Source organism: Podarcis muralis, chromosome 6, assembly GCF_964188315.1.
Source record: "Podarcis muralis chromosome 6, rPodMur119.hap1.1, whole genome shotgun sequence".
NCBI lineage: Eukaryota > Metazoa > Chordata > Lepidosauria > Squamata > Lacertidae > Podarcis > Podarcis muralis.
Window position 1 is genome coordinate 2,112,244 of NC_135660.1, and position 24,386 is coordinate 2,136,629.

The following is a 24,386-nucleotide window of genomic DNA, read 5'->3' on the forward strand; positions in this document are numbered from 1 at the left end:
GAGAGGCGCGCCCGGCCCTGGAAGCGCTGCCGGTTCCGGCGCAGCAGCCAGCCGGGGAGGAGAGAGAGCGAGCTTGGCCGGGCTGCAGACGGAGCGCTCCCCCCAGCGGCTTCTCGCTCGCTCTCCTGGCTCTCCTGCTCCGCTCGCAGCCGAGGGAAGCGCCGACGGCTTGTCTCTCCTCCCCCCGGGCATTCCCGGCCCTCTGGACTGGGCGGAGGGGAAACCCCGAGGGGGAGGGCTCCACCTCCGTCGCCTCCCTCCTGCCTTCCCAGGAGCGCCCGTCGCTCGACAGCCAGCTTCAGCAGCCTTCCTCCGCAAAGCATCCTCCGTGCGCCCCGTCCGGCGCGCCCGTCGCCACCTGCCCAGCCTCGACGGCGCACCCCAGCCCGGAAAGCGGGGCGGCGGGGATGGCCCCCGGGCTGCTGCTCCTTCTGCTCCAGCCTCTGCTGTTGCTGCTGCAGCTGGGGGCGTCGGGGACCGGGGAGCCGGAGCCCGGGCCGACCTACGACGCGCTCTACGCAGCCGGCGTGGAGGCGCACTCGCAGGGGGACTTTGCCGGCGCCGTGCGCTTCTTGGAGGCAGCGGTGAGCGCCGAGCGCCGCCTGCGGGAGACGCGCCTGGGCTGCGCGCTGCGCTGCCGTCGGGAGGCGCCGCTCGAAGACGCTGAGCCGCGCGAGGATGCTGCCCGGCGGGACCTGCGCTTCTTCGGCGCGCTGCTCCGCCGGGCGCGCTGCCTGCGCTCCTGCCGCCGGGAAGCGCTGCCCGGGGCGGACTCCAGACACGTCGCCAGCGACGAGGTGCGCGCGGATTTCCAGCGCAGGGTGCCTTACAGCTTCCTCCAGAGAGCCTACATCCAGGTAAGGGAGGGGAGTGCCCACGCCTGTCTATGCCTCACCTGCGCACCTTTGCGCATGGAGAATAATCATTGCGTTGTTGTTGTTGTTGTTGTTGTTTGTTGTTAATGTATTGCATTTATATTCTACCTTTTTCTCCAAAGAGCATAAGGACACATGGCTCCCCCCGTCCTCGTTTAACCCCCACAACAACCCTGTGAGGTAGGCTAGCTTGAGAGGCAGAGACTGGCCCCCAGGGACACCTAGCAAGCTTCATGGCAAAGTGGGGGGATTTGAACCCAGGTCTTCTAGGTCCTACCCTTCATTTTGTTCCCCACAACAACAGCCCTGTGAGGTAGGTTAAGCTGAGAGGCAGTGACTGGCCCTCAAGGTCACCACTCACTCATGGCCCAGTGTGTAATTTGAATCCATGTATCCCAGGAAGAGTTACAAATAAATTTGTAACTTTTTTATTTCATAAAATTTGTACGCTGCTTGACTCTATAACAGCCACCTCAGAGTGGTTTATGAAAAAGATAAAACAATGAAATGACCGCTAAGAAAAGTGAACAACGATAATCTAAAACTTTCAAAAAGTTAATTTAACAACAGGCTGAAGAATAATGAATATAACTCACATCAGCTTTCTAAACATCTGAGTAGGCTCCTTTGTGCATTAATGTCTTGAAGCAGGTGTCAGAAAGCGTACAGTGAAGAGGCCTGCCTGAGATTAATAGGCAGGGAGTTCCAGTGTTTTAAAATAAAATGTTTGAAACAGTCAAAGCAGGTGACACCTCTTGACCTATCCAGGTATGAGGGTTGAGGAGCCTGTCTGGGTTATAGGGATCAGTAACCCTCTTGTTGGAACCCTCCTCCCCCGGCTAACACCCTTCCACACATACAAACTGGTTCTGTCTTTGAGGCATCGGGAAAGGGCCGTAAATGGTTATTTACTTTGATTTTGTGGTAGTTCTGCTTCCAGGGATGGTCTCCAACCAACATGAGGTGTGTTTTTTCCTTCAAATTGCTGTAGGTGAACCACCAGGGCGTGAGAGACACTTTCCCTGCAGAGAGGGAAGTGCCATTGTTCAGGGGGTAGAGCATCTGCCTTGGGAGACTCTCCTGAATGCAACCCTGGAGAGCGGCTGCCAGTCAGTGTAGACAATGCTGAACTTGATGGACACATGGTCTGACCTGGTCCTATGTTCCTGCCTAGAAAAGGTCATACCTCTGTGCTGAACATCACCTTGGCATGCAGAATGTTCCATGTTCAATCCCTGGGAATGTCTCTTACTTGAAACCCTGGAGAGCTGCTGCCAGTCCGTGTAGACAATATGGAGCTAGATGGTCTGACTCTGTATAAGGCAGCTTACTGTTGTTGTTGTTGTTTAGTCGTTTAGTCTTGTCCGCCTTTTCGTTACCCCCTGGACCAGAGCACATCAGGCACTCCTGCCTCCCACAGTTTGGTCAAACTCATGCTGGTAGCTTTGAGAACACTGTCCCACCATCTCGTCCTCTGTTGTCCCCTTCTCCTTGTGCCCTCTATCTTTCCCAACATCAGGGTCTTTTCCAGGGAGTCTTCTCTTCTCATGAGGTGGCCAAAGTATTGGAGCCTCAGCTTCAGGATCTGTCCTTCCAGTGAGCACTCAGGGCTGATTTCCTTCAGAATGGAGAGGCTTGATCTTCTTGCAGTCCATGGGACTCTCAAGAGTCTCCTCCAGCACCAGAATTCAAAAGCATCCATTCTTCAGCGATCAGCCTTCTTTATGGTCCAGCTCTTACTTCCATGCAGCTTACTAGGAGAACTCATATCCAGCCAAGGGAGATGCCCTCATGCCCTGAGACTTCAGATCTCTCCCTCCTGCCTCCCATGTTGAGGTTCTCACCATCTGCTTGGAGAAGACCTCTCATCCTGGCTGTCCTTTGCCTTTCTCCACCAAGTCTTGCTTAGGAGGGAAGAAGACTCTTCCACTACAGCTGACAACTGCCCTCCACATTGATTGGTTTATCCTCATTTGTCCCATCCAGCTGTGCTCTTCTCTATCTGCTCCATGGGGATATTTATATATCCCACCTTTTTGTCCAAGGTGCTCCAGGTGACATACCTCACAACAACCCTGCAGAGTAGGTTAGGCTGAGAGAGACAGGGAAGGGAAGGCTCCGTGGTAGAACATCTACTCTACAAGCTCTGAAAAACTCTTGTCTGAAGTCCCAAAGATCTAATGCCAGTCAGCTTCATGGCCAAGCAGGGATTTGAAGCCTGGTCTCCTAGCTCCTAGTCCAATACTCTAACCACTACACTACACCACACCCACAGATGAGCCATTTTCTCCCTACACCACCTGGCCATTTGGCACCACCAAAAACTGGATGCTGAAAACTGTGTCTTCATCAGCAGCTTGAACCCCAGGAGCTCCTGCAGTGGGCTTCCTTGCAGGTGAGACTTCTCACCTGTATCCTGGAGAACATTCCCACCTTTCCGACCTCTAACACCAAATCAGGTGACCACATTAATACTGGTACCCAGTGCTATTTTTCTAGGGGGGGAAAGGTGCTGGAACTCACCCTGAACACCTCCCTTGCCCCCACCTGAGAGGTGCCACAGCTGGAAAAAAAGCCCTTCTCATATCCTCAATCATTCTGAGGACACTGTCTCCCTCTTTTTGTGTCAGGTGAAAGGATCCCCTGCTTTCTTGCCATCCTTTCTCCAGAGCAGGTTGCAAGGCAATGATGGAAAAAGAGTGAAGAGCTGTTGGACAGTGGAATGTGGACTGCCTGGGAAGGTTGTGGGCCCTCCATCGATGGAGGTTTGTAGCAGAGTTTGGAAAGCCATCCATCAGGAAAGCTGTGATTCTGCATCGCAAGGGGTTGGACTAGATGGCCATTGTGATCCCTTCCAACTCTTCAATTTTATCATTCTGACACCTCGAGAGGGGCTCTTACTTGCTTGGCTGGGGTTGCAGTCCAGAACTCAGGAAGGGCACCAGGTTGGCCTAATCCTTACTTTTAAAGCACTGTCGGAAGCAGGAGCCAAACATTGGCTCCCAGGACGTTTCCGAGCACAATTCAAAGTGTTGGTGCTGACCTTGAAAGCCCTAAACGGCTTCGGCCCAGTAGACCTGAAGGAGCGTCTCCACCCTCATCATTCAGCCCGGACACTGAGGTCCAGCTCCGAGGGCCTTCTAGCGGTTCCCTCACTGCAAGAAGTGAGGTTACAGGGAACCAGGGAGAGGGCCTTCTCGGTGGTGGCACCTTCTCTGTGGAACGCCCTCCCAGCAGATATCAAGGAAATAAACACCTACCTGACTTTTAGAAGACATCTGCAGGCAGCCCTGTTTAGGGAAGTTTTTAATGACTGGTGTTTTATTTTGTTTTTAACCCAGCCAGATGGCTGGGGTATAAATAATAAAATTATTATAAAATTATTATTTTTACTTCTCTTGTGGGAGGAAAAGGCCATAAAGGCCACGCAGCCACCCCCAGCCTGGACCCCTCACAAAATCCACACGGTGCGTTTGCCCTGGGATCATCTTATTTCCCTTATTAGAGTTTCTGACATCTCTCCCCCTCCTCCTTTCACAGATGATCCCTTGGCAGGGAAAGGGATTAGGCCCTTATTTTCTCTGTAAGTGACCTGCGGCCGTCCTGCTGTGGGTTTGGACTGCGTCTTGACCTGAGGGTTAAGTTCCCGAAAGCCGTAGAGGAAATGAGGTTAGGCTGGACTTCCTGCCGTGAATCCCGAACAATTGTTCCCTGGAGGGGTTCTGGCTGGCTGGCCGGCTGCTGGTTATCTGTGCCCTTTCGCTTTCCTTTGTTTGGAGGAGGAGAGGGGTGGGTTTCAAAGAGGGGAGCGGGTGCTTTGCGCTCCACCAAACCCTGGATTACCCTTCATTTCTTTGCTGGCTCCCAATGGTTGTTTGGGAAAGGAACAGTTCATAATAAATCAGGCTCCCCACCCCCAGTTTAAGATATTGTGCATTTCTGAAGCTCTTCCCTGGTCCAGAAGTCACAGTAGGCTTAGGTTGCGATCCTGTGCATAGTTTCTTAGGTGGAACCATAGATTTGTACGATGGGACGGAACCTCAAGGGTCATCTAGTCCAACCCCCTGTAGGGCAACAGTCGCATCCGGTGATCTCATCCAACACCTCCTGAGCAAGTACGCTTCACTGTTCAACAGATCTTACAGGCAGGCTGTGTGCACGCCATACGTTTAAAGCACCCTGCCCAAAGGATCATGGGAACTGTAGTTTGTTCAGGCTGCTGGGGGCTCTAGGTCTGTAGGTAATAAACTAAAGTGACGAGGATCTCTGGGGAGAAGGCGCAATGTGCGTTATTATTATTATTATTATTATTATTATTATTATTATTATTATTATTTACGTACCTTTCATCATCAGGTCCCAGAGCAGGTTGCAATTCACAACTCAGAATTAAAAACAGTTAAAACATTAGGCTACATGAACCATTTCCAGCTGGTTCCAATAAGAACTGTGAACTTTTAAGAACTGGTGCCTAAGCTTGCATTTTTCCTTCTCCCTCCCTGTCTCTTTCTCCTTATGCGCCATGATTTTCTGAGATACAGTGGTACCTTGGGTTACATACGCTTCAGGTTACATATACTTCAGGTTACAGACTCCGCTAACCCAGAAATACTACCTCAGGTTAAGAACTTTGTTTCAGGAAGAGAACAGAAATCCAGCAGTGCTACAGCAGCAAGAGACCCCGTTAGCTAAAGTGGTGCTTCAGGTTAAGAACAGTTTCAGGTTAAGTACGGACCTCTGGAACGAATTAAGTACTTAACCCGAGGTACCACTGTATATGCTGTGTACTAGAGGCTGCCGCCTCTGCTCTCCTGGCTCTAAAACCTCTGGCAACCATGCCCCATTGCCAACACGCCCCCTTTAGACCTCACCCACCCCTCCCCTCACAACTTCCTCCTTTCCCATCCCCTCACAGCTCCCTAAATCTCCCCTCCCCTATAGCTTGCCCCCAAAGCCCTCACATTTTCCCACCCCCCCAAAACTAACCATGTTCTTGCCACTACTATGGAGGGCGGAGAGAATGAAGTGAGGATAGCAGAGGAGTGAGGGGAGTCAGCATGATTGACAGCTGGGAAGAATGAATGAATGAGAAATACAGAGATCTGAAACATACATCTCTGGGAGCACCCAAAACAGACCCCTGATTCTGCCACAGCATGTGGCCTGGTGGTCCCTGCCTGGACATTATTATCACCACCGTCATTTATTAAATGTATATACCACACTTCGTCCAATGATCCCAGGGCAGTTTACAACATAAGAACTTTTTCTTTATTGCATGCACATCCCACTTTCCCCCATGATTCTAGAAAACGGTTCTCCCCCTCCTCATTTTGAGGGACGTGGGTGGCACTGTGGGTTAAACCACAGAGCCTAGGGCTTGCCAATCAGAAGGTTGGTGGTTTGAATCCCCGCGATGGGGTGAGCTCCCGTTGTTTGGTCCCAGCTCCTGCCAACCTAGCAGTTCGAAAGCACGCCAGTGCAAGTAGATAAATAGGTACCACTCCGGCGGGAAGGTAAACGGCGTTTCCGTGCACTGCTCTGGTTCTCCAGAAGCGGCTTAGTCATGCTGGCCACATGACCCGGAAGCTGTACGCCGGCTCCCTCGGCCAATAAAGCGAGATGAGCGCCGCAACCCCAGAGTCGGCCACGACTGGACTTAATGGTCAGGGGTCCCTTTACCTTTACCTCCTCATTTAATCCCCAGAACAGCCCTGCGGGGTTGGTTAGACCGTGGTGGCAGCCAGCGAAAGTTTCACGGCCGAGTGGGAGGGATTCGAATCCTGGTCTCCCAGGTCCCAGTCTGATGCTCCAACCACTATGCCACATTGGCACTGTTGCAGATTTTGCAATGGCCCTGTGCTTCTTGCGTGAAGTGCTGAGGGCGTGACACCCCGTGTCAAGTGAAGATACGCATCGGGGAGAAGACAGCCTTGGAGATGGTGAGGGAGGCTGAGTCAGGGGGAATTTTCGGAGAAGGTCCCTCGCAGGTTTTTCCTTCTCCCTTGGGCAGCCTCCTGTGACTCAGCAGAATGCCTGGCCAAAAGCAACGAGAAGATCATGGCCACTGGTCCCCTCACCTCCTGGCAAATAGAAGGGGAAGAAATGGAGGCAGTAAGAGATTTTACTTTCTTGGGCTCCATGATCACTGCAGGTGGTGACAGCAGCCACGAAATTAAAAGACGCCTGCTTCTTGGGAGAAAAGCAATGACAAACCTAGACAGCATCTTAAAAAGCAGAGACATCACCTTGCCAACAAAGGTCCGTATAGTTAAAGCTCTGGTTTTCCCAGTAGTGATGTATGGAAGTGAGAGCTGGATCATAAAGAAGGCTGATCGCCGAAGAATGGATGCTTTTGAATTCTGGTGCTGGAGGAGACTCTTGAGAGTCCCATGGACTGCAAGAAGATCCAACCTCTCCATTCTGAAGGAAATCAGCCCTGAGTGCTCACTGGAAGGACAGATTGTGAAGCTGAGGCTCCAAGACTTTGGCCACCTCATGAGAAGAGAAGACTCCCTAGAAAAGACCCTGATGTTGGGAAAGATGGAGGGCACAAGGAGAAGGGGACGACAGAGGACGAGATGGTGGGACAGTGTTCTCGAAGCTACCAGCATGAGTTTGACCAAACTGTGGGAGGCAGTGGAAGACAGGAGGGCCTGGCGTGCTCTGGTCCAGGGGGTCATGAAGAGGCAGACACGACTAAACGACTCAACAACAACAAAAGTTTTGTGGGAATGCTTAAAGGTCTATCAGTTCAACATTTCTTCTCTTCCTTTGGAAACTTGCTCAAACTTTTCCCCAAAGAAATACATGCCGGCACACCTCGGTTACACCCTTTTGACATTTTGCTTCTCCAGGAGAGATCTGTGGATCGTAAGCTTTTAAAAATCACACGCTGCTTACATTCCTCGCCGGATTACAATCAGGCCCAGTTTCATTTTCCTGTTTCTGTTTAAGCTTGCCAGTCTGCATGCAGGTAGACGTGGCGCCGTGGTCAGAGTGGGAGACCAGGGTTCAAATCTCCGCTCAGCCACAAACCATGTTTTGCAACTGTGGGCCGGCCTAACCTCCCTCTCAGGGTTGCTGTGAGGACAGCATGGAGAGAGGGGAGAACCATGTAGGGTGCCTTGAACTCCTTAGAGGAAATAATAAATGTGCTTCTATTCTTTTTCTTAAAATCAAAGAACGGTAGAGTTGAAAGGGACCCCAAGAGTCATGTAGTCTGACCCCCTGCAATGCAGGAATCTCAGCCAAAGCATCCGTGACAGATTGGGGGGGGGGACTGAAAAGGAAAGGTGGCAGTCCTTGGAAATGCATTTATGTGAACTCTTGACAATAACTCATAGATAAAAGCACATATTCCAAATGCTGACTGTCCTGGTTCAATCCCAGGCATCTTCACTTAAAAAAAGAATTAGCTGGCAAATTATGGGGAAGGCATCATGGAGATTAGTTTCTAGTTAGGATGCGGGTGGTGCTGTGGTCTAAACCACTGAGCCTCTTGGGCTTGCTGATCAGAAGGTTGGTGGTTCGAATCCCCGCCACGGGGTGAGCTCCCATTGCTCTGTCCTGGCTCCTGCCAACCTAGCAGTTCGAAAGCACACCCAGTGGGCTGGGTGTTCATCAGTATGCAGATGACACCCAGCTCTACCTCTCCTTTAAATCAGAACCAGTGAAGGCGGGGAAGGTCCTGTGTGAGTGCCTGGAGGCAGTTGGAGGATGGATGGTGGCTAACAGATTGAGGCTGAATTCTGACAAGACAGAAGTACTGTTTTGGGGGTCAGGGGGCGGGCGGGTATGGAGGACTCCCTGGTCCTGAATGGGGCAACTGTGCTCCAGAAGGACCAGGTGCGCAGCCTGAGAGTCATTTTGGACTCACAGCTGTCCATGGAGGTGCAGGTCAATTCTGTGTCCAGGGCAGCTGTCTACCAGCTCCACCTGGTACGCAGGCTAAGACCCTACCTGCCCGCTGTCTGTCTCGTCAGAGTGGTGCATGCTCTAGTTATCTCCCGCTTGGACTACTGCAACGTGCTCTACGTGGGGCTACCTTTGAAGGTGACTTGGAAACTGCATCTAATCCAGAATGCGGCAGCTAGACTGGTGACTGGGAGCAGCTGCCGAGACCACATAACACCAGTTCTGAGAGATCTATATTGGCTCCCAGTATGTTTCTGAGCACAATTCAAAGTGTTGGTGCTGACCTTTAAATGACTAAACAACAACAACGGCATTCAAATCTCTTTGGGGGAAGCGTGAAGTAATGAAGGGTTTAAAAAGGAGAGGGCAAGTGAAATTAGGTCAAAATGTTGCAGAATCAAAAACGTATTTTAAGTGGTGGCGATGCAACACTCTCTCGGAGGTGACCGAACAAATCTTTCTTGAGGCAGGGAGCGCCACATGCGACAGGGAAGGTGCTTTGACATGTTTCAACTAGGCATCCATATGGTCTCCATAAACAGTTCCTCCCATTGAGTGCAGCCTGGCAGTAGCCACTGTCCCTCAATTCACTTGTCTGGCAACATTTTTTGGGGTGCTCCCAACTAGATGTCAAGCCAGACTGAAGTGCAACAACCATCCCTTGGAAAACTTTGCTCTGCTTTTTAAAAAATTCTGTGTAATTGCTAGACTAATTTCAGAGCTTTCCATTCTTCGTATTGCCTATTGTTCCAAGTCTGAGACAACAATGTTGCAGCAAACCAAGGCATAATTCCTTTCGTAATAAGGAATCTGTGCTATTTGCTGGCATCTAGTTCTGGAGTAATCCTGTTCAGCCAGAGAGAAGTTCTGGCTGGCCTCGGTTCTTGCTGGAAACTCTCTGAGCAAAGCTGTCAGTCGGAGGACTCGGCCCTGGATAAATATCACCCTGCGCAGGATGGTTAAAATTAATATGGGACCAAAATAACCCACGAGGGACTAAAGATGCTTCAGTCTGGCTAGATGCATCAGAGAACGTTGGCCAACCATATGGAAAAAGATCAGAAACTCTGAATCAGCCAGGCAGCTGCCATCTAGCATGCAAACATGCCAGACATCCAAAGGAACTTTCATTTGCAAATTGCTACATGCGCTGGGGCTTGCTTCTTGAAAATGCTTGATCATATTTAAACTATGGGGTGTAGTTAAACTACGGAACTCACTTCCACTGGAGGCAGGAAGGGCCACCAACCTAGATGGCTTCGAAAGAAGATCAGGCAAAAGTTCACAGAGGAAGAGAGGGCTATTGATGGTCCTTCACAGTGGGAGGCAGCCATGCTTCTGAATATCAGTTGCTGGAAACCGCAGGAGGGGAGTGTTGCTCTTGAGTTCGAATCCTGCTTGTGGGTTCCCCTTTGGGGCATCGAGTTTGCCACTGTGAGAACAGGATGCTGAGCTAGGTGGCCCCCATGGGCCTGATCCTGCAGGCTCTCCTTATGTTCGTAGCCCAATTCCTGAATATTGCATAGTGCTCCGCGGGGATTTTGAAAGCCTTCCTCTGACCCATTCCTCCCTGTATCTCTTGACACATTCTGCTCCCAAACCACCTGGAAACATGAGTGAAATTAGCAAGCATTCAACCACAGAGTGTTGCTGAATAAATGCTAACAGCCTAGGGGGTGAGAGATGTGACTGGCTGGTCAATGCAAACGATTCTCTTCCCACTCTACAGATCTATGATTCCGAGAGAGAGAGAGAGAGAGAGAGAGATTGCAAAAAATAGCAATAGAATAACAAAAGTTCCTTTAGAAACACAATTTACAAAGACTCATAATCTAGTTTCTAGAAACTTGCTATAACATGAAATAATAATAGGTGTAAATATATGATGCAAACTACTAATAATTATATAAAGCTTTATTAATATGAAATTAAGTGTTCTAACTTGTACAATGCAATTGTTTGAGAACCAAGGTACCACTGTATATAGAAATGAGCAAACCAGGAAAGCCCAATGTCCATCCAGTTTTTTCTTTAATTTCTTTTGGGGCCCCCAAGAGAGTGGGGACTAAGCTATAGCTTGCTTAGCTTATGCATAAATCCAGCACTGGCAGAGGCAAGGCATCTGAGAAGCGTTTCTTAGCCGTGCCACCGATCTGAACCAACACCCCTCACTTTCCTTTTATTTTTCCATGTCAAGGAAATCATTAACAAGCTGTGCAGCAGGCAGGCATCAAAGGATTTGGGGTCAGCCACTAAATGATCACAGTGGTCGAAATAGCCTGGCTGCCTGCCTCTCCCCACAGGGCCTCCCTGGGCTGCCCAGCATATGAAATGGCCTTTTATTTTCTGCTTGGGGCAGGAGGCAAAACCTACGCCTTGACTGGCAAATGTGGCTGAATGTGGCCTCAGCCTGTGGGAGGGCGAAGAAGGGTGAAGAAATGTCCCCTTCCAGCTTCTCCTCCCTTTAATTTTGTAACAAACGAAAATCTGCCCTTATTCCCTTATGGGGGACACAAGAGCCCTTATAGAGTCCTTTGTAGGTTCTCCATCGGTCAGAGAAAAGAACAGAGGCCAAGCAGAGAATACTGAGAAGCAAAGCAGCTCATAAGCCTGATCTTTATTGATCTGTTGCAACAGGGTGCTTCCCTCACACGCAGGAAAGGAGGAGGACTCAGGACAAAGGTGTGCCTGCCCTTATATAGACATTTTAAATTCCCTCCCTGGAGTCCAAGACCACCCCCAGACACATCATACCTACATCACAGAAAAGGTGGTCTACAACAGAAATCTGAGTGTGTTGTTTAATTCCTGTCTGGCAAGTTACCTGTTAATGCTCACTTGATTGGATACCCTGGGGAGCCTGGCCAGTCTTTTGTAATGATAAGTACTTAGTTCCTGAGCCAAGTCACAGGCTCACCCTATTCATACACATATATACCCACAAGGCAGGATTTGTGAAGGAAAAAGACAATGGGGAGGCTCCTCCATTTGACCTTGCAGAGAAAACACCTGGTCAGCCTGGGAGTCAAAATGGCTTTATGGCTGCTCTCCTGTGCAGCTTCAGACATGTGGCCTATATATATACGTTTTTGCTTGGTACATTTATGAACCTTTATTATATACATAAGACCTGTATTTATTTCAATTTCTTTTAATTTAAAAGCCATGATTCTCTCTGTGTGTGTGATAGAGATGGGGTACATTGTAGGGGCAGTGGGAGATGCTAAAAAAACCTTGGATTCAGGCCCAGGACACAGATTTGCCTCTCAGAAGGTTCAAAGGGTGGGAGTCTGAGGCCTCCCTGCCGTAGGACTTTGCAGGGGGCCAGGCACCCCATAAGGAAGGGTGGGGCAGAATTCGATTCTGTTCCTGAAACTATACACAGACATCCTTTGGTGTTTGCATTTTTCTGAATTTTGCAATGCACTTCTCCAAACAGGCAATGTGCTCACAACTGAAGTGTTCGTGTCAGAGTACATATTAGCAAAAGGTAACATACAAAATGCATTAAATGTTGGGAAATGGCTTTGCGAAAATGTTAATATTAGGCAAGGATTGCATAGAAAAAATGTGTAAACTAGTTGAAACTATTGTTGTTGTCATGGCTATTATTACTATTACTATTATATTTATACATCACCTTTCCCCCTGATGGGCTGAGGGATTTCCACGAGGCCTTTTGGTGTTTTGCAAACTAATGTGAAAATGTGGAGAACTGGAAAAATGAGAAACAATCCGTTAATTTATTATCCACCCTTCACCCTAAGTCTCTGGGTGCATTACAGCATTACAGCACAATATAATTTTTTTAACAAACAAACAAACAAACAAACAAACAAACAACTGTAAAAATAAGGTGGGTCTTAAAATGGTACACCTGAAGTTTCAAATGCCAGGGTGAACAGGTGCATCTTCAAAATCCTCTGGAAGCTGTACAGTGAAGGTGGCAGGTGCAGTGCTCAGGGGATGGAATCTGACAACTTAGGGGCTGCCACAGAGAAGGCCCTTTCCTGGCACACCACCCAAGCCTCTGAGGGCAGAGGAACTATCAAGCCCCCCCCTTCTGATCTCAGCCCATTTGTCCATTCCCTACCTGTGAGCAAGGTGTTGTCTTTGAAATGGTTAAACGACAAAGCAGAGACATTAAAAGCAGAGACATCACCTTGCCAACAAAGGTCCGTATAGTTAAAGCTACGGTTCTCCCAGTACAGTGGTATCTCGGGTTACATACGCTTCAGGTACGCTTCAGGTTACAGACTCCACTAACCCAAAAATAGTGCTTCAGGTTAAGAACTTTGCTTCAGGATGAGAACAGAAATTGTGCTCCAGCGGTGTGGCATCAGCAGGAGGCCCCATGAGCTAAAGTGGTGCTTCAGGTTAAGAACAGTTTCAGGTTAAGAACGGACATCCAGAATGAATTAAGTACTTAACCCGAGGTACCACTGTAGTGATATATGGAAGTGAGAGCTGAACCATAAAGAAGGCTGATCGCTGAAGAATGGATGCTTTTGAATTCTGGTGCTGGAGGAGACTCTTGAGAGTCCCATGGACTGCAAGAAGATCCAACCTCTCTATTCTTAAGGAAATCAGCCCTGAGTGCTCACTGGAAGGACAGATCCTGAAGCTGAGGCTCCAAGACTTTGGCCACCTCATGAGAAGAGAAGGCTCCCTGGAAAAGACCCTGATGTTGGGAAAGATGGAGGGCGCAAGGAGAAGGGGATGACAGAGGACGAGATGGTGGGACAGTGTTCTCGAACCTACCAGCATGAGTTTGACCAAACTGCAGGAGGCAATGGAAGACAGGAGGGCCTGGTGTGCTCTGGTCCAGGGGTCACGAAGAGGCGGACACCACTAAACGACTAAACAACAACAAACGGCGAAGAGGGAAGTGGCAAGATCCAGGTCTGGAGGTTCTTGCAGGTGCCTCCTTCAGAAAGCCCTTCTGCACCTCTTCATCGTAGGAATTCGGCATGAGGAATGTGCAAAGACAGCCAAGCATCTTGGAGTAAGCAAGCTTGTTCTTTTCCTGACTCTGTTTGGTGTGTTTGGGCTTCTAATCTTTAATGAGGTGAAAACCCTCTGCTGGGAGGGAGGATGGGAGAGTCACTGGGGAGTTGGCACAAGGCTCTTGCCTCCTTTGTCTGGAGGGTCTCAGGCGAGGCGATGAGCTCTGAGCACGGGAGCCCAGCAGAAACAGGGGGAGCGAAATGCTCATGTCAGCTGTTAGGTGCTGCGCATGACTGAGTGTGGTGGAAACATTGGAGCCACAGCGGAGGAGCCTCTTGCCAAAGCATCTCTGGCCAAAACAAAACAGGCGAGGGAGATGCTCGCTAGAGGAGACAGGGTCAAGCCGGGACCTGGCAGGGGATGAATAAATCTGAGGTTTTGAAAAGCAAAAACAAAACCATTGCTAACCAAACCGCAGGCTTAGGGACAATGAGAGTTTTGCAGTGCTCACACATATTTATAAAAGTGCATTGTCTGCTCGTTCTGTTGTTTTTCACTCCTGTGAGTTGCCAACTACAGTGGTACCTCAGGTTAAGTACTTAATTCGTTCCGGAGGTCTGTACTTAACCTGAAACTGTTCTTAACCTGAACTTTAGCTCATGGGGCCTCCTGCTGCCGCCGCTCCGACAGAGCACGATTTCTGTTCTCATCCTGAAGCAAAGTTCCTAACCTGAAGCACTATTTCTGGGTTAGCGGAGTCTGTAACCTGAAGCGTATGTAACCTGAAGCGTATGTAACCTGAAGCGTATGTAACCTGAGGTACCACTGTATTGGTCACGGTGGTTGTGTTCTTCCTCTGCAGTTGGAGGTAGCAATGTCTCTGAAAGCCACTTGTGAGTCGAGGACCCGCAACCCGCACAGGGGTAAATAAGACACAAGGACACATGTATTTTAGGTTAATGGGCTAAAGAAGGCCACAACTTTATTGGTTACAGCATGTGAGTGGTATTGGCTTAGGCACTGGATCAAACAACCTATACATCAGTGTTTCCCAACCTTTTTTGGGCAAAGGCACACTTGTTTCATGAAAAAAATCTCGAGGCACACCACCATTACAGCCCCGTGACGTCAGCGCGCAGCGTCACGCCGGGAGGGACATGAATTGCTAGCAAATTACATAATCACCTCCTTGAGGGCTGGCTCATCTTCTCCGAAGGCAGAACCCCATTAATTAACAGCACAGACTCACACCATAGCCAAGACGAGGGGGGGAAACCTCAGTCATGCACAGTCATGCACATGTGAGGGCTAAATGAGGACGAAGACCGGGCAGAGAGCAGGGTTCAAATCACCCCACCTGGCCAGGACAATCCCTGGGTGCTCCCTTGGGCCACTCGCCTGACCCACCTCGCAGGGCTGTTGTTGCGAGGATAACACGGGGAGAACCACGCGCGCCCCCGGGAGCTCCTTGGAGGAGAAAGCGGGCGATGAATGCAATGCACGAAATATATGAGAGGCGACCAGGTTTTGCAGGTGAGGGGCCCCCGCCAGCCTCCGCTTCCAACACCCGGCGCAACGACGCCGAAGTTTCCCCCCGGGCTCGGCTCGGGGAGCAGCACTGCTCCCCCCCGGCTCCCCTTCGCCCTCCCGGCTCTCTCTGCCGCCCACTGGGGACCCCCCTCACCTGCCAAGTCCGGAGCACCGGTGGAAGTTGCATGCATGCATGCAGGGCGCCGCGTTGCCATTGCATTGCACTGCACGCATGCATTGCCTTGCACGCCCGCCAAGGGGTCTCCCCGCGGTCCGATGCGTCCCCTCCGGCGCGGATGCAGCATTGCAAAAATAAAAAACCGCCGACGCACCCCTACCTGGGGGGCAGCCTCCGCCTCCGCCGCTCCGCCTCCGCGGGGATCCCCGGGCTCCATCCTGCCGCCCGATCTCCGGGGGGCGCAGGCAGGCTGCGCGGGGTCTGCGCGGAAGAGCCCCTGCCCGCCCGGCCGCCGCCGCTGCGCTCATTCCATGGCCGGGAGAAGAGCGCTTCAAACAAAACGCCCGGCCCGCCAGGCTACGCTGGGAAACGTAGTTTGCGCACCCCGCGCGGGCGCGGAGCCCAAGGGCGAGGGGACTACGGATCCCGGCAGCCCCCGCGCCGGGGACGGAGGGGGAGAGGCTGGGTGCAGGGATGGAGGGACGGGTGGGCGAGCGAGTGAGTGAGTGGCAGCCGCCAAGCCTTGGCCGAGAGCCAGGAAGGGCCTCCCCGGAGGAGGAGGAGGAGGAGGGAGACGCAGAGCGGGAGGGAGGGAGGGAACCCCAGGGGTCATCTAGTGACGGCGCCCCAATCGAAAATTTGACTTTTAAAAAAAAAATCTTTCAATTTTTTAATTTTTCCCGCGGCACACCAGGCAACATCTCGCGGCACACTAGTGTGCCGCGGAACAGTGGTTGGGAAACACTGCTATACATGACCCCTCCCCGCACAGGGGGGGTGGGGGCATTTCAAGATTAACAACCAGTGGGAGGAGCTTGTTGATGCAAATTCAACTGGAAGTCCCCCATGACGTCACCGGGGGTCGTGCCATGGCCCTAGCCACCAGCAGGGCATTGGGCAGGATCCACGACCGCCGGATTCCTTTAACGGAATACCCAACAGTGGAGGGGTAGATGATGGCGCATACCCAATCCTCCAACACAGCACACATATTCCAATGCCTAACCGCCACCCGAGCTAAAAGGCTTGCTGCCAAATATCCTCACAGCTGCAACCAATCCCTAATGCTACTGATATCGGCCAACCACACATCATTTCCTTGATCAGACATATGAACGCCATCGTCTCTAAACAGGGCCACCTCGCTGAACCTGATGTCAGCGTGCTTGATCACATGGCCGTTAATAAAACACAATTTGCGACTCCAGGAAACAGAATGAGGCACGGGGCTGCCGCGGTCGCTTGAATGAAGCTAGACCCCGCCCCCAAGGCAACCCTATTGGCTGGCCTGACAGGTGCGGTGCGGCAGCCGGGAAAATGATTGTTGTTGTTGTTTAGTCGTTTAGTTGTGTCTGACTCTTCGTGACCCCCTGGACCAGAGCACGCCAGGCACTCCTGTCTTCCACTGCCTCGCGCAGTTTGGTCAAACTCATGCTGGTAGCTTCAAGAACACTGTCCCACCATCTTGTCCTCTGTCATCCCCTTCTCCTTGTGCCCTCCATCTTTCCCGGCATCAGGGTCTTTTCCAGGGAGTCTTCTCTTCTCATGAGGTGGCCAAAGTCTTGGAGCCTCAGCTTCAGGATCTGTCCTTCCAGTGTCCTTCCACTCAGGGCTGATTTCCTTAAGAATGGATGCGTTTGATCTTCTTGCAGTCCATGGAACTTTCAAGAGTCTCCTCCAGCACCATAATTCAAAAGTATCCATTCTTCAGCAGTCAGCCTTCTTTATGGTCCAGCTCTCACTTCCATACATCACTACTGGGAAAACCATAGCTTTAACTATACGGACTTTTGTTGGCAAGGTGATGTCTCTGCTTTTTAAGATGCTGTCTAGGTTTGTCATTGCTTTTCTCCCAAGGAGCAGGCGTCTTTTAATTTCGTGGCTGCTGTCACCATCTGCAGTGATCATGGAGCCCAAGAACATAAAATCTCTCACTGCCTCCATTTCTTTCCCTTCTATTTGCCAGGAGGTGATGGGACCAGTGGCCATGATCTTGGTTTTTTTGATGTTGAGCTTCAGACCATATTTTGCGCTCTCCTCTTTCACCCTCATTAAAATGGTTCTTTAATTCCTCCTCACTTTCTGCCATCAAGGTTGTGTCATCTGCATATCTGAGGTTGTTGATATTTTTTCCGGCAATCTTAATTCCGGCTAGGGATTCATCCAGCCCAGCCTTTTGCATGATGCAGGGAGCCAAATACGTCCCCCTGCTGACACGGGAATGGCTCCCTTTGCAACACCTCCCTTCTGGGAGGAGGAGAGGCTTTGCTGGAAACCACAAAAAGAGAGAATTGCTCTTGTGCTCAGATCCTGCCTGCTGGTTCCCCATGGGCATCTGGTTGGCCACTGTGAGAACAGGACGATGGCCTCCACGGGCCTTTTCTTATATTTTTAAAATAATGTTGCTTTTGAAATTCCTGCAATTTTGTCAGGCATTTTTTTTAAAAGTAGAAGCACAGAGGTGCTGGGCCAAGGGAGTTAAGAACATAAGAAAGTAAGAAGAGCCTGCAGAATCAGGCCAATGCGCAGTCTAGTCCAGGATCCTGTTCTCATAGTAGCCAACCAGATGGATGCCCCGCAAGCAGAATTTGACCATAAGAACCCTTTTCCCTCCTGTGATTTGCAGCAACTGGGATTCAAAAGTATTTGCTGCTTCCAACTATGGAGGAAGAGCAGAGCCATCATCCTTCCTTAAAACCATATAAGTTTGTAGCCATCACTGCCTCCTGTGGAAGAAAGTTCCAAAGGTTAACAATGCACTGCGTGAATAAGTCATTTCATTTACGTGATCTGAATCCACGAGTTACGAGTGAATGAGAATAATTTTTCTCTGTCTGTTTTCTCAATGCTGGGCATCACTTTATAAACTTCTTTCTTTTCTTTTTAAAGAAAAAATTTACAAACAAACACATAGACGCAAAACAAAATTCATATTACACCACCAACCTAGATTACAAACATTAAAACACCCTTGTGACTTTCCTCCACTGTCCCTCACCCTCCTATATATTATAATATATTTCACATTCACTTTATAAACTTCTATCATAATAATAATAATAATAATAATAATAATAATAATAATAATAATATATTTATACCCCGCCGATCTGGCTGGGTTTCCCCAGCCACTCTGGGCGGTTTCCAACAAAACACTAAAATACAGTAACCTATTAAACACCAAAAGCTTCCCTAAACAGGGCTGCCTTCAGATGTCTTCTAAAAGTTTGGTAGTTATTTTCCTCTTTGACATCTGGTGGGAGGGTGTTCCACAGGGCGGGTGCCACTACCGAGAAGGCCCTCTGCCTGGTTCCCTGTAACTTGGCTTCTCACAGCGAGGAAACTGCTGCATCTTACACACCTTTTCTCTGAACTAAAAAGTCCCAAAGGCTGCACCCTCTCCTCATAGGGGACTCGCTCCCCCCCCCCTTGATCTCTTGCGTTGCCCTTTTCTGAACCTTTCCCAACTCTACAATATCCATTTTTAGGAGAGGCGACCAGAACGGGATACATTATTCCGAATGCAGTTGCACCCTCTGGGTTTATATTGCAAGAATAGTGGTTTTGTTCATTTCTCAGGCTAATATCTTTTCCTTCGGATTATGAGAGATGACCCTATTTCCCCCTGCAAGCCACACAGGAGCCTGCTTGCCAAAAGGCTTACGGAGAAGTAGATAAAGATCGATCTGGTCCGTGTCGGTCCAGGGCCTGGGAATGAGATCTTTGTGGCGCAAATTTCCCTGGAATTGGACGATGAGTGACCTGCCTCTCGGGACCCATTTCTTCACAGGCTCTGCAAAACATTCACTGGAAAATAACTTCGCCCTGTAGCACAGGGTTATCCGTGGGCTTGTTTTGAAAACGTTGCATCCCTGTTATTTTAATAAGCCATCATCTCTTTTCCAGGGTTATTTCCAGAACTCTTCTAGTTTACAAATGTGCTTCATAAAGCGCCTTTGAAGTTTTCATGGCCCTGGGGAAAAAATGCATTAGAGCTCAGCCCTTAGAGACGGCTTTGGCTAATTTCTAGCCTTGCAATCTAAGAGATTTGTTCCTCCTAGTCCATTCCTAAGAAATGCAAACTGTACACATGGCAGCTGTATGCGGAGAATGAAATGAGAGCTTTCAGATAAGGAATTAATGGTTCTCAAACCCTTTTTGGCTTGCATGCCTTCAAGAGCTACCAATCATCTTCTATCCTGCATAAACTTAGGAGACTGTTAGCAGCTCCTTCTTAACCCAGCAGGTCTCTGATCCTTTAAGTAGCATCTATAAAAAGCACATCTCTATAAAGGGCTTCCATGGAAAGTTTGGTGGTTACAGCTGAGGTGGTCCTTTGGGAGTGGCTACTAGCAACCTTGCCTTGGCTGAGTAACGGATGACGCTGCAAGGTGAAATGATGAGGGCTAGAATTTCGTCACTCTTAAGAATATATAATTATACAAATTGGTAACCTCGGGGTTGAAATAGAATCGCCCATCGTTGCACATCTGGGGAATAGTGACCCAGATGCAAATATAGAAGGATGCTGATTTTTAGTAACAGCGTCGCAAGGTCAGCTCAACAAGTTTACATCAAAGGCAGGAGAAAAAATTTAGAATCAGAGTCACCTTTCCAAATGTGCATCCAGATGCTTTTTAATCTCTTCGCGCTTCTCAATAACAACAACAACAACAACAACTTTTTATTTATATCCCGCCCTCCCCAGCCAGAACTGGGCTCAGGGCGGCTCACTACTCACAGTGATAACCTCGCTTGTCACAGTGAGGGAACCGCCAGAAGGCCCTCAGAGCTGGACCTCAGTGTCCAGGCAGAACGTGTTGATATTTTCACCCCTCCCATTGACAGAATCTCCTGATCTGATGTTTTGAGAAAGGAGGGGACGGAAACTGCTCTTCTCCTCTTCCGCTCCTGCCTGGCTGCCTGACTCTGTGTGTGGAGAGAGTCTTATCTATGTAGTGACTAGATGGCTGAGTGTGAGATTTAACACTCATGCAATCCAGTAGATCGTTAGTTTGTAGTAGCTATTAGAAATAAAAGGAGTTTGGGATATGTTAAGAAAGTAAAGGCAATATTAAGTTAGGAAATGCGTAAGAAGTGAATAAGACGGAGCATTATCAGAGGTGCTGATGGAAGTCCAATAAGAATGTATTTGTGATAAATTGTGTGGTTTGTTTTATAATTTTGTATTTTAAAACCAGTAAAATTATATATATATATATATATATATATATGAAATAAAAGGAGTTATGCTTCACAGCTAGGTCCCGCGTTATTTATACTCTGCTGAGTCTGGTGCTCACAGTGCACAGTTGTGGGTCCGGTGCACCGGGACCTGTTTTCCAGGATTGGAAGGTCTCTGAAAGTGCTCCAGTCGCCTAGCCCAGCCGGGGCAGAACCAGTTATTGAGCCCAGTTGCTGACATCGGTTGAAAGGCATACTGACAGAACGATGGGGGTGGAGACGCTCCTTTTGCATGTGATAGAAAGTGGGTGTGACCTTACCTGTCCGGGTAACAAAAGGTCGAGTCACACAGCACACCTCTCTCTTTTTGATTTCCTTCTTTGTTTGACCAGCTTTTAGCTAGGACTGCTCTGCTAGTTCTCAGCTAGCAGAAGCACTGGGATTATTTCCCCATATGGAGTAGATCCACATGTACATATTTGCAACTAAGTCTGCGTTCAGGGATCCAACTGTGAACTGATGTGAGTAAACTTCTTTTATTGACTTTGAATAAGATTGTGGCGTCTTTATTCTTTTAAGAGGGATTCAAGGGAACTTACCAGGAGCGTACAATTCAATCTGAGACAGACTGAATTGTATAGTAGTAAGAGGCTCACACCATCAACTTCGTTGGACTGGTCATGTTGTGTGGATGCCTGATTATTTTCTTCCAAAGCAACTACTCTATTCCAAAAGGAAAGCGTAATGCTAGTGGTCAACAAAAGAGGTTTAAAGACTGTCTCAAGGCAAATCTAAAAAAATGTAGTATAAACATTGACAATTGAGAAGTACTGGCCTGTGAGCGCTCCAATTGGAAAACAGCCTTTACCAAAGGTGTCATGGGCTTTGAAGATGCTTGAACTCAGGACGCAAGGGAAAAATGTGCTAAGAGGATGGCACACTTGGCAAACCCTCACTGGGATCAACTCCTGCTCGGGAACCAATGTCCCCACTGTGGAAGGATGTGTGGATCCAGAATTGGCCTCTACAGTCACTTAGGGACTCATTGTTAAAACCGTGTTTATGGAAGACAATCTGACTCGGCTATGAGGAATCGCCAAAGAGGAAAAGAGAAGATCTGCTGTGCATGTAGAAAGGGGAATGTAACTCTGCAAAGTAAAGGAACTTGCTAGAGCAAGTTAAGAAGGATATTAATAAACAATAGATCCTCTCCTGCCACCCTGACCTTTCCCACAGAAGGGCACCCACAAAATGTAGAGAAAGGGTAGGGAGTGTGTCTGTTTTCTCCAGTTCCTGTGCTGCCTTCTCAGTTTTCTGCCTTGGGGGGTCTTCTCCTCTTTCAACTGCAGGAAATCTGGTGTTGTGCTTATGGTACTCGGAGGTCTCATTTGGCCTCCCAGAATACTCAACTTGAAAATCCTGTCCTGCTGCTCAACAAAGGCTGCTTCCCCTTCCTCCCTCTCACATAGCACTAGAACTTTGTTAACTTTTGGAACTCCCTTCCCCATGAGGGGTGGCATCCTCTGGCTTAGAACCATTCAAAAAGACAATTCCATGGATGATGGATTCCCAAAGTTTATATGGCCAGGAGTCTGGGGTGGTGGAAGGGAAATGCAGTCTTCACATGCTCAGGGGCATTGTTTCTTATGATACCACGTGTTCCTGGGACAGCCCTGAGACTCAAGAGAAATGGCAGGGCCAAGGCCTCACTCCAAGCAATCCCACACAAAACCCTGGATTCATCCAGATTCTACGGGACTTGGGAATGCATTTAAACAACGGGTTTTCATTGTATGACAACTGGCTTGGAGACATGCTCATCGACATGCGTGCTTGCAACTGGAATGTGGATAAGAATTGGCTCCGGTTTGTTTCATTCTAGCCAACAGCATTGCAGCTCCTTAAGACATCTCCGCTCAAAGGGAAGAGAAGGGCGATTCCTTGAGTTTTTCCATTTCCCCCCTTTTTGACTGGAAATCAAATATGGATCTCAAGGCAGCAATTTCAAAAGTTGGACGGTGAGCTGTAGTTTTTCTACATGCAAATGAAATATGTGGCTGGAATGGGGATCTATATTTCACTCCTGCACTCCTTTCTTTTCTCTTTTCTCTGCTTTGGAAGACATCCGTCTTTCATCATGGCAGCATGGACACTTTGGAACTCCCTGCCTAGTGATCTCAGGCAGGCATCTTCACTGTCCCCTTTTCTGCTCCTGCAAAAAACATTCTTGTTTAGACAAGCCTGCCCAGACCTGTTGAACGTGCATGTATGTTTTAATCTTAGTTTTCTGCTGATTTCAATGTTGCTTTTATTTATATTTTTATTGTTTTGTTCTCTTTGTAAACAACTTTGCGGTTGCTGGGTGTTGTAAACAGCTTTGAGGTTGTTGCGTGTTGTTGTTTTTTGCAACTGAGCGGTGTCTAAATTTGATGAAATTGAACAAATCCATCGACAGAGCTTTTGGACCACGATTTGTTAGTCCCAGTCAGCACGGCTGATAGAAATTGCAGTCCAGGACATCTGGAGAATATCAGATTGGGGAAAGTTGCATAAGCCCTTAGCTGGATAGTGGAATGTATCTCTGCGCACATTTTTAAATGATGCTCATTCCTGAGTAATTGCACACCATTGTGATCTTCCACTACAGCTGAGTTGTCAGAGTTTGGAAGGAGGCAACACTTCTCCCCCAGGAACTTCTGGGGAGTTACTCTCGGCCTCCCAAGGTTCAGGAATTGGAACTTGAATTGCAGAGGCGAGATAAGCAGCAGCTTCTGCCTTCCCAAGTGGAAAACACTTTTAGGAATCCCACGGCCGTCGGAGCAGAAGCATCGTGACGCAGCCTGGCGTGACTCAGCTGGCCTCCAGCCCTGCGGGACAGGAGTAAACAAGCCTATAAAAAAACAGGGAGTTGTGCTAGCCTCTGTAAGAGACTCTCCGCTTGGCCTGGAGATTAAACTGCCCTCGCTAGAGAAAAGGGGCGCAGTGACCTGCGCTCCCCACAACCTCCACCCCCAGTAGGGTTGCCAGACTTCCAGGTCGGAGGTCTGAAGTCTCTAGGTTTTCCTGGCCCTCTCCAGGCTTGGGGGCTTGAATCTCCAGGAGGGTGAGAGCTAATAATAATAATAATAATAATAATAATAATAATAAGTGTGTGTAGCTTGTGTAGCAGGAACCCCCCACCCCAATCATTCTGCTTGTACAAACTTCACACACACACACACTCACACACTACATACGCCACATTTCTGTTATAAATTCATAGAAAAATCAACCATACATTGGATTTGCACTGTTCCATTATTTATTTTACTCCATATGACAAGAACTAACAAAAGGGGAGGGGGGTTTGACCCTGGTCACCCAAAATCCCTTCACTGTCTCAGCACATCTGCAGGAGCCCTGCCCAGATGATCCCAGACAGAAGACAATCAAGACCACAAAGAACTTGCATATGGGAGTGGATTCAGCATGGACTGAAACAAAGGACAATGATCAGATCTTCCCTCAGGGGGCAGGAAACTGCAAACTCCCCTTTGTCTCCTGGAAGTGACTCATGGGGAGGGGGGAAAGGAGGAACCAGCCAGGTGACAAGATACTCAGGTTACCACCAACTCCTCCCTCAACCCCTCCTTTCTGTAATGTATGCATGATGTTTCTGGGGGGTTGGCTTGACCTAGAGGAGGGGAATTTCAAAAGTTTTTATAAGACCTTGCACACTATTTTTCTGGGTCTTTCCTCTCACCTGCAAGTGAGGG

General features: G+C 49.0%; 1 protein-coding gene across 1 annotated transcript in view; it reads left to right on the forward strand.

Annotated features, from left to right (window-relative positions):
* The first annotated feature begins 405 nt into the window (after positions 1-405).
* P3H2 (prolyl 3-hydroxylase 2) overlaps positions 406-24,386 on the forward strand; it is a 117,641-nt gene continuing 93,660 nt past the window's right edge. Inside the window, exon 1 of the mRNA XM_028731831.2 lies at positions 406-857. Coding sequence (XP_028587664.2) covers positions 408-857 — 450 coding nt within the window. The 5' untranslated portion in view covers positions 406-407. The remainder of the gene's footprint in view (positions 858-24,386) is intronic.